Genomic DNA, 12834 nt, shown 5'->3' with positions numbered 1-12834 from the left:
CAGTGAGTGACCCTTACCCTGAATAAACAGTGACTCTGTACAGTTACACAGGAAGTGACCCTTACCCTGAATAAACAGTGACTCTGTACAGTTACACAGTGAGTGATCCTTACCCTGAATAAACAGCGACTCTGTACAGTTACACAGTGAGTGATCCTTACCCTGAATAAACAGTGACTCTGTACAGTTACACAGTGAGTGATCCTTACCCTGAATAAACAGCGACTCTGTACAGTTACACAGTGAGTGATCCTTACCCTGAATAAACAGTGACTCTGTACAGTTACACAGTGAGTGACCCTTACTCTGCTGATGAACCAGTGACTCTTACTCTGTACTGTTTTATCTAGGCAGTAGTAAGAATATATAAATAGTTTCCTTACTCCAGGACTGGAGAGGGAAAAATCCCTTTGCTAATGGCCATTTTGTGACCCATTCTGGAAAGTACACCTTTGCGATCGATGGAGAGGGGGTTAAGCTTGTCTGTGTTGCCAATTGTGGCCAAACAACCCCCGAGATTTGCTTTCAGGTGGGAGAATGGGGATATGGGTAGGCTCCAGGAGTGTGACCAGTGCTTGTGGAATGGGGAGAGTCATTGCTTTGAGGAGTGACGTGTTAACTGGATTCACATCAGTTGGTGAAGATCAAACAAAGATACAGCTTCTTTCTATGCTGGAGAGAGTTTATTGACTTAGTTCACAGTCAACAGTATTCCCAGACCTCAGTGTTCCAGCTGTCCCCATTTGTACTATTTTGAGTATAACCAATAAAACTAAGGGTCAAATTGACAAGTTACTCTCTGTATTTTTGATAACAACGTAATTGTCTTAACAATGTGATTGCCGTTGAACATTAACCATGTAATTAATAAGCTATTGACAGGATGGTGGTGGAGAGGGAGAGGCGTGGATACTTACTGAATTGGTTACATGGGAACGGGGATGGTGTGGAATTGGCGCTGGGATCGATGGCGCTGAGATTGGAGAACAGTCCCGAACCCTTGCGGTTAGGATCGAGCATTGGCAGCGGTGTGTAATGGGTTGGCTCCAAGGAGAGACCAGAAGATGATTGCTGCTCTCCCATGATGGTGTTTGTCGAATGAAGATAGCTTTGGTACACTGTGACAGAATGGTACCTGGGAATGAGAGGTTCGGAGCTCTGTAGAATAACACAAACAGATCTAGAGTCACTAACACTAATATTATTGTACTTAAATATAACTGACATATTGTCTAAACGAAAGACATGCATTTCTGTAACCCCATTCACCACCTCAGGACATCCCAAAACACTTCACAGCTAATGAAGTGCTTTTTTTGAAGTGTAGTCAAAGATGAAGAAGCCAATTTGCATACAGCAAATTCCCACAAACAGCAGTTTGATAATGAGCAGATACTTTGTTTTAACGAGGTTGGTTGAGGGTTGGATGTTGGCCAGAACACCAAGGATGCCTCCCTTGCTCTTCTTCAGAATAGTTACATGCCATCTTTTATATCCACCTGAGAGGGCAGACGGGGCCTTGGCTTAACCTAGCAGCAGTGCAGCACTGGGAGTGCCAATTCAAATTAAGTGTTAAGTGGTCAAGTTTCTGGAGTGGGCCTTGAAATCACAACCTGACTCAGTGGCGAGAGTGCTACTCACTGAGTCATGGCTGGCACTGCACATGAAACATGTGAATTTACAAACTAGTAAGTGCCAGATTCCACCCCTCGTCTGCAGTTAGTTGGGGGCAGTACAATTGCCTTGGTCTCTGTAGTTTTCTTTCCTTGAATATAGAAGTTTAAGGGGTGATCTATTTTAAGATGATTCAAGGATTCAATAGGGCTGATAGAAAGAAACTACTTCCTCTGGTGGGGAGCACAACTTTAAAACTCGAGCTAGGCCATTCAGGGGTGCTGCCAGAGAGCAAAGGGGAGTGGAAATCTGGAACTTTCTCCTCCAAAAAGCTGTGGAGGGTAGAGGTTGGGAGCCTGCCGGGAGAGCATTGAAACAGTTGAGCCTAGAGGTAACAAAGGTCTGGCTGAGGCAGGGGTGGAGCTGGGCGATATTATAGAGGTGCAAGTAGGGGGTCTTCTCAGTGCTTTCCCAGTGGGGTGTCCCACTGCATGGGTACAAGGCGGAAGTGGCCAGTCTGTAGAAGAGGAAACCAGGAAATGAGTAATGAGCAAAGAAAATAAGGGTTACAGAAAATAAACTTGATCCACCTCTTGTGCTGGAAAGTCAACCATTCTGGTGAGGGTTGGCATGTCCTGCTCAGATAGGAAGCTGCCTGTGTTCTCCTCCAGGAGGGTGTCTTGCCTGCATCTTTCAGTTTTCACTGACATGGAAGTGGCTGTGAAGGGAGGAGAGAGCTGGCTGCCATCCCTTGGAGGCTTCTCTCCATCATTCTACAAAAAATAACAGTCTACATCAAGTTACATCAAATATATATCACAGAAACAAGCCATTCGGCCCAACTGGATTATACCAGTGCTTATATTTCACACAGATTTCCTCCTCCCACCCCTCTTCAACTCACCATATCCTTCTATTTCTTTCTCCCTCATGTTTATCCAGCTTCCCCTTAAATGTATCTATACTATTCACCTCAACCGCTCCCTGTGGTAGTGAGTTCCACATTCTCCCTACTCTTTGCGTAAAGAAGTTTCTCCTGAATTCCTGGTTGGATTCATCAGTGACTGTCAGATGATGCATTCTGGTATCATGGGGTACAGTAACATAATGGACTAAAAGCCTGGACTAACGATCCAGAAGCCATGAGTTCAAGTCTCACTACGAATCTGGTGACCATGTAACAATAGATGTCATAAAATCCCATCTCCTTTACCCATACCCTTTAGGGGAAAAAAAATCTGCCAGGCTGGCCTACATGTGACCTTTAACTACCCTCTGAAATGGACATTCGATTGTATCTCAAGGCCACCGATGGGCAATAAATGTTGACCTTGCCAGCGATGCTCTCTCACTACAATGAATTTTTTAAAAAGTGGAAAAGTCTTTGCTACATCTACCCTATCAGACTGCTTCATAATCTTAAAGACTTCAATCAGGTCACCCTTCAGCCTTCTCTCTTCTAAAGAAAAGAGAGCCCAGCTTGTTCAGTCTTTCCTGGTAGCTATAACTTCTCAGTTCTGGGTTTCAGCATTTTAGTGACCACATCAGGTCAAGTAGCTGTCACAGCCACTATAATCTCCCAGGAGACAGAAGAAGGTTTGAGATTCAGTGATAAGTGCTAGCAAAAAGCAGGGTGATAAGAATCAAGAAACGCCATTGTACAATGTACGTCAAAGCTCTCAGTGATCAGGCTGCTGACACACATTGTTATTGAGCTTCCAAACAGGGAGAGGAAAGACTCTGAAGCGCAGGAAAGGAACTAAAATGAAGTTGGCCTTTGGGAACAGCTTACAGGAATCCTTAACGATTCTTTTCTCAGGTCTTCCCACACCTATAGCATAAGGGCCTGGCACATATAGGGTTAATGTGGGACTGAGTACTGTACCGCCCACAAATAATGTAAGAAAGCACATGACCCACACCTAGGGGTCAGCCGAGTGTTGAACAGAGTCGTGTGTACCAGCAAGTGTGCAGGCAGCACCTAGCTTGTACCCTCCACTGTTTATTGGTAAATAGTTCTAAGAGTCATTAAAGACTTAGTTATATACATACATGTACACGTATACGTACATGTGACTATGAAGATTTCTTCAGACCTGTTGAACTGTAACCAACACCCTACAACATGGTGGCAGCTTGTGGAAAAACCAAAACCTTGCAGAGAAAAACTAAAATGCTTGGAGACAGAAAACGTTCAGCAACGCACTCTGACCTGAAAAGAACTCCAGAAGCAGAGGCACAGAGGAAAAATCGCCAGGAGAAAGCTCCAAAGAAAGTCTTGGAAGCTGAAGGCAGAAATTAAAAATTCCTCCCTGTAGCAGAAGACTCCGTTGAATCTCCTTTGGAAGTACGGCTTCAAATCCCAGGTTGCAGAGTCAGCAGTCCAAGCAGGGGTGAGCTACATCTTATAGAATTCCAGGCTACAGTAAGTGCTGAGAAATCTCTAAATGATTCAGAGTTCAGAAGTGTTGGCACTTGAACACCTGGGTCAGGGTTTTCTGGCCCCCGTTGTGGTGGGACCCACCACAGGAGATTTGGCAGCTCAGCCAAAAGTCCATTGACTTTCGTCAGGACCAGATGATCCTGGCAGTGAGCGTGGCTGGAAAATCCTGCCCTTGGCGTCCGAACCGGAAGAAACAATTGATTAAAAAAATCCAGGAGAATTGTGACTTCCAAACTAAACTGAGAACAAGCAAAAGCCAGGATCCGACAAATCTTCGACTTTAAAGTAAAACGTGAACTTCCGTATGTGTTGCGACAACCTGCATGACGACAGAAGAAGGGAAAAAAAGCCACAAGGAGATGAGCACAATGATCGTCCATTCCGCAAGAAATGAGTTAGGGCAGCAACCACCGATCAGCGCAACAGCTGGATCGACCAAGTGCAACTCAACACGAAGGAGTGGAAGAAAAGGATGAAAACATACCCGGATGCCAGGACAATCTCCAAACCTACCGAAAGACCCAGCAATGATAGAGCCCACCACTCCTTTGACAGTAGTGTGAACGAGATATGGAAGGGTTATGAGGCCTCCAAACCATCTGAACCTTTGGATCCAAGGACATGAAGTGGGGGAGATCGGGCAGTGATAATGTAGTGATGGCAATGTAAATATATGATAGCAATAACAATGTAAGACATAAGGTAAACTATAATCACTTAAAATACAATGGATAAAGACTTAGGGGGAAGGTGTAGTATCTGGCAGGGGGAGGTGATGATGTCGTGGTATTGTCGCTGAACTAGTAATCCAGAGTAATGCCCCAGGGACCCGGGTTCAAATCCCGCCATGGCAGATAGTGCAATTTTAATTCAATAAAAAAAATTTCAATAAAAGTCTAATGATGACCATGAAACCATTGTCAATTGTTGTTAAAACCCATCTGGGTCACTAATGCCCTTTAGGCAAAGAAATCTGCCGTCCTTACCTGGTCTGGCCTACATGTGATTCTACACCACACAGCAATGTGGTTGACTCTTAAATGGCCTAGCAAGCCACTCAGTGCATCAAACCGCTACAAAGCCTCCAAAAAAGGAATGATCGACCTCGGCACCTTAAACGACAATGGCAAACTCAGCCCTGTTGACCCTGCAAAGTCCTCATTACTAACATCTGGGGGCTAGTGCCAAAAGTGGGAGAGCCTTCTCACAAACTGGTCAAGCAACAGTCTGACATGGTCATCCTCACAGAATCCTATCTTACAGATAATGTCCCAGACACCACCATCATCATCTCTGGGTATGTCCTGTCCTGTACCAGCAGAGGTGGCGGCATAGAGGTATACAATCGAAAGGGAATTGCCCTGGGAGTCCTCAACATCGACTCCGGACCCCATGAAGTCTCATGGCATCAAACATGGGCAAGGAAACCTCCTGCTGATTACCACATACCGCCCTCCCTCAGCTGATGAATCAGTGCTCCTCCATGTTGCACACCACTTGGAGGAAGCACTGAGGGTGGCAAGGGCTCAATGTATTCTGGGTGGGGGACTTCAACGTCCATCACCAAGAGTGGCTCGGTAGCACCACTACTGACCGAGCTGGCCGAGTCCTAAAGGACATAGCTGCTAGGTTGGGACTGCAGCAGGTGGTGGAGGAACTAACAAGAGGGAAAAACATACTTGACCTCATCCTCAGCATCCTGCCTGTCACAGATGCATCTGTCCACGACAGTATCGGTAGGAGTGACCACTGCACAGTCATAGTGGAGACAAAGTCCCACCTTCACATTGAGGATACCCTCCGTCGTGTTGTGTGACTCTACCACCGTGCTAAATGGGATAGATTTCGAACAGATCTAGCAACTCAAGACTGGGCATCCATGAGGTGCTGTGGGCCATCAGCAGCAGCAGAATTGTACTCGAACACAATCTGTAACCTCATGGCCCAGCATATCCCCCACTCTACCATTACCATCAAGCCAGGGGATGAACCCTGGTTCAATGAAGAGTGCAGGAGGGCATGTCAGGACCAGCACCAGGCATACCTAAAAATGAGTTGTCAACCTGGTGAAGCACAGGATTACTTGCGTGCCAAACAGCATAAGCAGCAAGTGATAGACAGGGCTAAGCGATCCCACAATCAACGGATCAGATCTAAGCTCTGCAGTCCTGCCACATCCAGTTGTGAATGGTGGTGGACAATTAAACAACTCACTGGAGGAGGAGGCTCCACAAATATCCCCATCCTCAATGATGGGGGAGCCCAGCACATCAGTGCAAAAGATAAGGCTGAAGCATTTGCTACAATCTTCAGCCAGAAGTGCCGAGCGGATGATCCATCTCAGCCTCCTCTGGAGGTCCCCAGCATCACAGATGCCAGTCTTCAGCCAATTCAATTCACTCCACGTGATACCAAGAAACGGCTGAAGGCACTGGATACTGCAAAGGCTATGGGCCCTGACAATATTCCAACAACAGTACTGTGACAGGCAGGTTGCTGAGGATGAGGTCAAGTATGTTTTTCCCTCTTGTTAGTTCCTCCACCACCTGCTGCAGTCCCAACCTAGCAGCTATGTCCTTTAGGACTCGGCCAGCTCGGTCAGTAGTGGTGCTACCGAGCCACTCTTGGTGATGAACTTGCTGCGCCCCTAGCCAAGCTGTTCCAGTACAGCTGCAACACTGGCATCTACCCAGCTATGTGGAAAATTGCCCAGGTATGTCCTGCACACAAAAAGCAGGACAAATCCAACCCGGCCAATTACCACCCCATCAGTCTACTCTCCATCATCAGTAAAGTGATGGAAGGGGTCATCAACAGTGCTATCAAGCAGCACTTGCTTAGCAATAACCTGCTTGTTTGGCATCCCATCCACAAATATTCACTCCCTCCACCACCGACGCACAGTGGCAGCGGTGTGCACCATCTACAAGATGCACTGCAGGAATTAACCAAAGCTCCTTGGATAGTACCTTCCAAACCCATGATCACCACTATCCAGAAGGTCAAGGGCAGCAGATAGATGGGAACACCACCACCTGGAAGTTCCCCTCCAAGTCACTCACCATCCTGACTTGGAAATATATCGCCGTTCCTTCACTGTCTCTGGGTCAAAATCCTGGAACTCCCTCCCTAACAGCACTGTGGGTGTACCTACACCTCATGGACTGCAGCAGTTCAAGAAGGCAGCTCACCACCACCTTCTCAAGGGCAACTAGGGATGAGCAATAAATGCTGGCCCAGCCAGCGAAACCCAATTCCCATGAATGAATTCAAAAAAAGATAGAGTTAATGTGGTCCTCAGTACAGTACCACCCACACAATGCTGTAATAGAGCACATGACCTGCACCTAGGGGTTAGTTGAGTGTTTAACAGAGCCATGTGTACCAGCGAGCATGGAGACAGCTCTTGGCTTGTACTCTTTACTGTTTATTTTAAATAGTTCTAAAAGTCAACAGAGACTTACGTATGACTACAAAGACTTCTTAAGACCTACTGAACTGCAACCAACACCCTACAACAGTACCCTACCAAACAGACAGGGGACATGGTCAGGGGGATTGCAAAGTAGATGAAGAGGGATGGTCATTTTCCTGAGGGTTCAATATACCAGGACTGGTGCAAGATCTGTTGGAAGGAATGAGTTTGATGGCCTGAATGATCCAGTGCTTTATTTCAGTCACAAGTATAATCACACTGCTCAAACTGATTTTGTTAACCTGTCTGTATCTGTGAGATGTTGTGCACCTACAGGTTTGGTGTTTACATTTTTAGTTGTCCAGCCCATGTACAAAATCCTTAAAGGTGGCATGGCAAGTTGATAAAGTGGTTAAAAAGTGGCTTACTTGCGTTTGTAAATAGAGGCATAAAATGTAAAAGCAAAGAGATTGTGCTAGAACTTTATAAATCACTGGCTAGGCCTCAGCTGGAGGATTGTGAGCTATTCTGGGAAACACAGATGGAAAGACAGAAAGCTATTAGAAAGGGTACAGAGGAGATTTACCAGGATGTTGCCAGGGCTGGTGGACTTCAGTTACAAAGAGAGGTTGGAAAAGTTGGGACTTGGAACAGAGAAGGTTAAAAATTGAATAATGAATTCAAGATGATGAGAAATTCTGATAGAGCAGATATAATTCCCTCAGGTGAGTGGGTCAACAACCACAGGTCATTGTTTTAAAATCACAGGCAAAAGTTCCCAAGGGGAGATGAGCAGAATATTTTTCACTCAGCAAGCGGTTGGGGCCTGGAATGCCCTACCTCAGTGGATTCCATAAATAATCTTTAAAAAGGAGATGACAGATGAGGACGAGGAAATTGCAGGGTTATGTACAGAAAGAAGGAATGTGGAACCAATCATGACTGCTCTTTCAAAGAGCCAGCATGGACAAAATGGGCTGAATGGCCTCCCTCTGTGCTGTAAGATTCTATGAGTATACTCTGATTATATCTGATTATTCTATGCCTTCATAGAATCAGACAGTATGGAAGGAGGCCATTCAGCCCATGTATACCTGTATCAGCTATTCAATTAGTCCCACTTTCCTGCCCTTTACCCCAAAGCCCTGCAAACATTTTCCTCTTCTAGTATTTATCCAGTCCCCTTTGGAAAGCTACTATTGGCTCGATGAAGAGTGCACCAAAATCAAGTGATGGGAGTAGTTTGCTGCATGTGTCAGGATTCACTGCCGGTTTAAGATTTTTATTTGTTGTTGCTATTGGAGGTTAATCAGAATAAAACTTGCATTGGGGGATTCACTGTACAGTACTCACAGAGATGATATAATGGTTCTTGAAACTTTATGGTACAATGTCTGGGAGATTCAATATAAATAATTTGCTAGTGAGTCAGCAGTGTATATGATACTCACTCTGTTTCTGTGGTCATTGGGTGGGTCTTTAACCACTTATTGAGGAGGTGACGCACCCCCACGGCACAACAATCAACAAGCAGCAGCATAAAAACTCAGCGAAAGTGAGAAGTATGCATCTCATAACTTGGGTTCAGAAGGAAGACCACTGGTTTGGATCTTCTGATCGGCAATTCACTGAACTGCATCACTATAAACTACAAGCTACCTTTGGTCCAGTGTCTAACATTTGTAGATGGGAATGCAGTATATTAAGCTAGCCCACCCTCAGCATTATTGCAGGGCGATGAGGAAAAAGCAGGAGGCGCGGGATTAATTGGGTAGCTCTTTTGAAGAGCTGACACAGGCCATGATGGACCGAATGACCTCCTTCTGTGCAGTAAGATTCTGAGACTCTCTGGTCATGGGATGGGAGAAAGGGATCGCTTAAGTTGGGGAAGGAAGGGGCCAGAAAAGGAGACAAAATAAAATTAAGGTTTAACTTTTTTAACCTCTCTCTCATGGCTCACTCTAAGCTAGTTTTTCTAACTGTAGACATGGGTACAAAGCACAGATCATAGCTAGACTTAAACTGCTACGCAGCATGGTATCTACCAGGGATGAGCAATAAATACCAGCCTTAACAGGAACACATACTTCCCTAGAATGAATATAGCATTTAAATGTGAATTATATAAGATTAGTTCACTATCTTCTCCTACACTGCAGTTCCACCGTTTTTGTTGGGTGTGTATTTGGGGTCTCAGACACTCTTCACCCTCTTGTCTTTGAACAGTGTAGACAGGCCATTCACCTGTCATGCCCATGCTAGCTTTTTAAGTGAAGCTTCCTATTCCAATCCAGTTTCCTAGTCCTTTCTCCTGTTTTTCCTCATCTCAGATTCACCCATTGATGGAAACAGTTGGTTAGAGTATATTTTCTCACAACCTTTCATAAAAAAAGCCCCAGCCTCCTTACCCTCAATACTCCAGTGAAAAGTTACTCCATTCCTAGCACAAATACCCCACCTCTTTTATACACAAGGATTTATCCTGCCCTCCACATCACCTTATTTTTGTGAGCTCCTTATGCTACTGAAACGGTAAGCGGCACAGTTACTGAGCTATTGTGCTGCTCTGTACGATTGCCATGGTATTAACTGACCTGGCTCACACTGTGAGATGTCCTCATACATCCATTAGTGCTCGAGTGAATGTGTAAGGCTGAGAGGCTCCTGAATTGTTCCTTGCAGTAGCTGCAGGTGAAAGAATATGAGGTGTCTGGCTTCTCTTCCATCCCTCTCCTGTGTGTCAGAAACAGAGTAAGAGGAATGAACTTATACTTATATAGCACCTTTCACCAGCACAGGACATATCAAAATTACAGCCGATAAAACACTAGGGAAGTGTACTTGCTGTTGTAATTTAGGAAAAGAGCAGCTGATTTTCACACAGCAAGCTTCCACAAACAGCAATGTGATATTGAATTGATAATCTGTTGTAATGCTGTTGGGTGAGGAGATAAACATTCTCTCAGGACACCGGGGAGAACTCCCCTGCCCTTCTTCCAATAGTGGCCCTGGGATCTTCTATACCTCCCCAAGAGGGCAGGTGGGACTTTGGTATAAAATCTCATCTGAAAGACGGAACCTCTGACTGTGCGGTGCTCAATCAGTACTGACCCACTGACAGTGCAGTGCTCTCACAGTATTGACCCTCTGACAGTGTGACACTCCCTCAGTACTGACCCACTGACAGTGCGGTGCTCCCTCAGTATTGACCCTCTGACAGTGCAGTGCTCTCTCAGTACTGACCCTCTGACAGTGCAGCACTCCCTCAGTACTGACCCTCCGACAGTGCAGTGCTCCCTCAGTACTGACCCTCCGACAGTGCGGCGCTCCCTCAGTACTGACCCTCTGACAGTGCGGCGCTCCCTCAGCACTGACCCTCCGACAGTGCAGTGCTCTCTCAGTACTGACCCTCTGACAGTGCAGCACTCCTTCAGTACTGACCCTCCGACAGTGCAGCGCTCCCTCAGTACTGACCCTCTGACAGTGCGGCGCTCCCTCAGTATTGACCCTCTGACAGTGCAGTGCTCTCTCAGTACTGACCCTCTGACAGTGCAGCACTCCCTCAGTACTGGCGCTGGGAGTGTCAGTATGGCTTCTGGGTTCATTCCTGTGACCTGGGCCTTGAATTCATGATCTTCTGACTCAGAGGAGAGAGAGCGTTACTCACTAAACCACGGCTGACACATAAATAATCTTTAAGGGAGTACTAGAGCTCTATACAAATAATCACAATTAGTTCTGATGGGTGAGCAAGTTCATCCAGTGAGTAGCAGAGCCATTCCAACCCAGGGATTGGAATTAATTGGCTAGGTCTTTCAAAGAGCGGGCACAAGTAAAATGGGCAAAGTGGCCACCTTCTGTGTGGCATGATCCTAAAGTGTTAAATACCACCACTGATTGTCACTGTTAAATTTCACACGTGGAGATGGACTCCTTGGGAGTGACACTTGATTATGTCCAGCACCAACGGGACCTCCAGGGAAGATTCAGGGCAACTAAAAAAAAGGTCACAAATAATATCTCCCTTATTAAAATGATATATTCGAAGCTCTCTCTGCAATCTCCTCTAGCCTTACAACCCTCTGAAATCTCTGTGCTCCTCCAATTGAGAATCTCCCAATTTCCATCATTCTACCTTTGGCGGCCATGCTTTTTGATGCCTGGGCCTTAAGCTCTGGAGTTCTCTGCCTAAACCTCTCCATCTTTCCTCTCCACCTTTAAGACTGTCCTTAAGACCTACCTCCTTGACCGAGCTTTTGTTCTCCTATCCTGATAGTTCCTTATGTTGCTCAGTGTCAGATGCTGTTTGATTAAGCTCCTGTGAAGTGCCTTGGATGTCTTGGTACATTGAATAGGCAATAGAAGTGCAAGTTGTTGTTTACTGAAGCACTCACGCAGGAATTTTATTTCTTTAGGAATCTATTTGAAGGTTAGAAAACCCAGTTGCTGAAAGCAATTGGTGTATCTGAACATGCAACCTCCAACTGTTTCTATTGGCGGTTCCTGCTAAGGGGCTTTTAGATGCTGACTGACCTGCTATGCATTTTCAACACTGCTTCTTACAGTGTCAATTCATCTATCTTCCATGATGCTGCACTTCTGAAGTTTCAAAAGCATATTACAATGGAGGGAAAACTAGCCACTTCCTGCCGCCTTTGCAAACAACTTGGAGAAATATCTCTCAGTATTTCACCTCGATTGATCTGAGGATGTGACTGTTCAGAACATTTCCCTACAGGACGTACCTTAACCTTAACCTGTACTTAAAGGGACAGGTGAGTTTAAGCACAGCTCCATCTTAGCAGTGAAACATTACAGCTGACTCCAGACAGCCTACAAGTAATACAGTAGGGCATTAGCTCGAAACATATTGAAACGTCTTTAGATAGCACATCTCACTCTCATAACAGAGAAGGGGGGAAATATCAATGCCAAGTTCTGTTCTGACTGGCTTAGGTTTATCAGGAACCAATCCAAAATTACTTTCCCTTTATCCATTTCTGACAGTGTCCCTCAGCACGTCTCACACCGACTCCCATCAACCCATTAACAGCAGGCAAAATCTGTCAGCTGTACTGACGTCTCTGCATTACAGGCCAGAGGAAGAAATTATGAGCTGTGCAGTGTTACCTTTGGTCTGACATTCTCACACAGGCCTGAGGAACTTGGTGAACCTGCAAGAATAAGAATAATTCATCATCATTTCCTCTCCTTGATGCTCCCAATAGCCCATTTAGACACATTCCATTCATTCCCACCATAGTTTCGCTTGTGCAACACACTGGCCAGAGTGGCAATTGAGCCCGACAAGTCACAAAGATTCTGCATTCTTTCTCTTGCCTGTGTTGTGTTAACTGATATC

General features: G+C 45.6%; 1 protein-coding gene across 4 annotated transcripts in view; it reads right to left on the bottom strand.

The window, feature by feature from the left end:
- LOC144672915 (transcriptional-regulating factor 1-like) overlaps nucleotides 1–12834 on the bottom strand; it is a 40385-nt gene that overhangs the window by 15317 nt on the left and 12234 nt on the right. For all 4 annotated transcript variants that reach the window (XM_078534924.1, XM_078534927.1, XM_078534925.1 and 1 more), the window contains 4 exons: nucleotides 12603–12646; nucleotides 10067–10205; nucleotides 2205–2387; nucleotides 918–1158 (listed from right to left, as the gene is read on the bottom strand). In XM_078534924.1, coding sequence (XP_078391050.1) covers nucleotides 918–1158; nucleotides 2205–2387; nucleotides 10067–10205; nucleotides 12603–12646 — 607 coding nt within the window. The remainder of the gene's footprint in view (nucleotides 1–917; nucleotides 1159–2204; nucleotides 2388–10066; nucleotides 10206–12602; nucleotides 12647–12834) is intronic.

This window comes from Cetorhinus maximus, unplaced genomic scaffold (assembly GCF_964194155.1).
Source record: "Cetorhinus maximus unplaced genomic scaffold, sCetMax3.hap1.1 HAP1_SCAFFOLD_140, whole genome shotgun sequence".
NCBI classification, from domain to species: Eukaryota; Metazoa; Chordata; class Chondrichthyes; order Lamniformes; family Cetorhinidae; genus Cetorhinus; species Cetorhinus maximus.
This window is presented reverse-complemented; position numbering and strand designations above follow the sequence as displayed.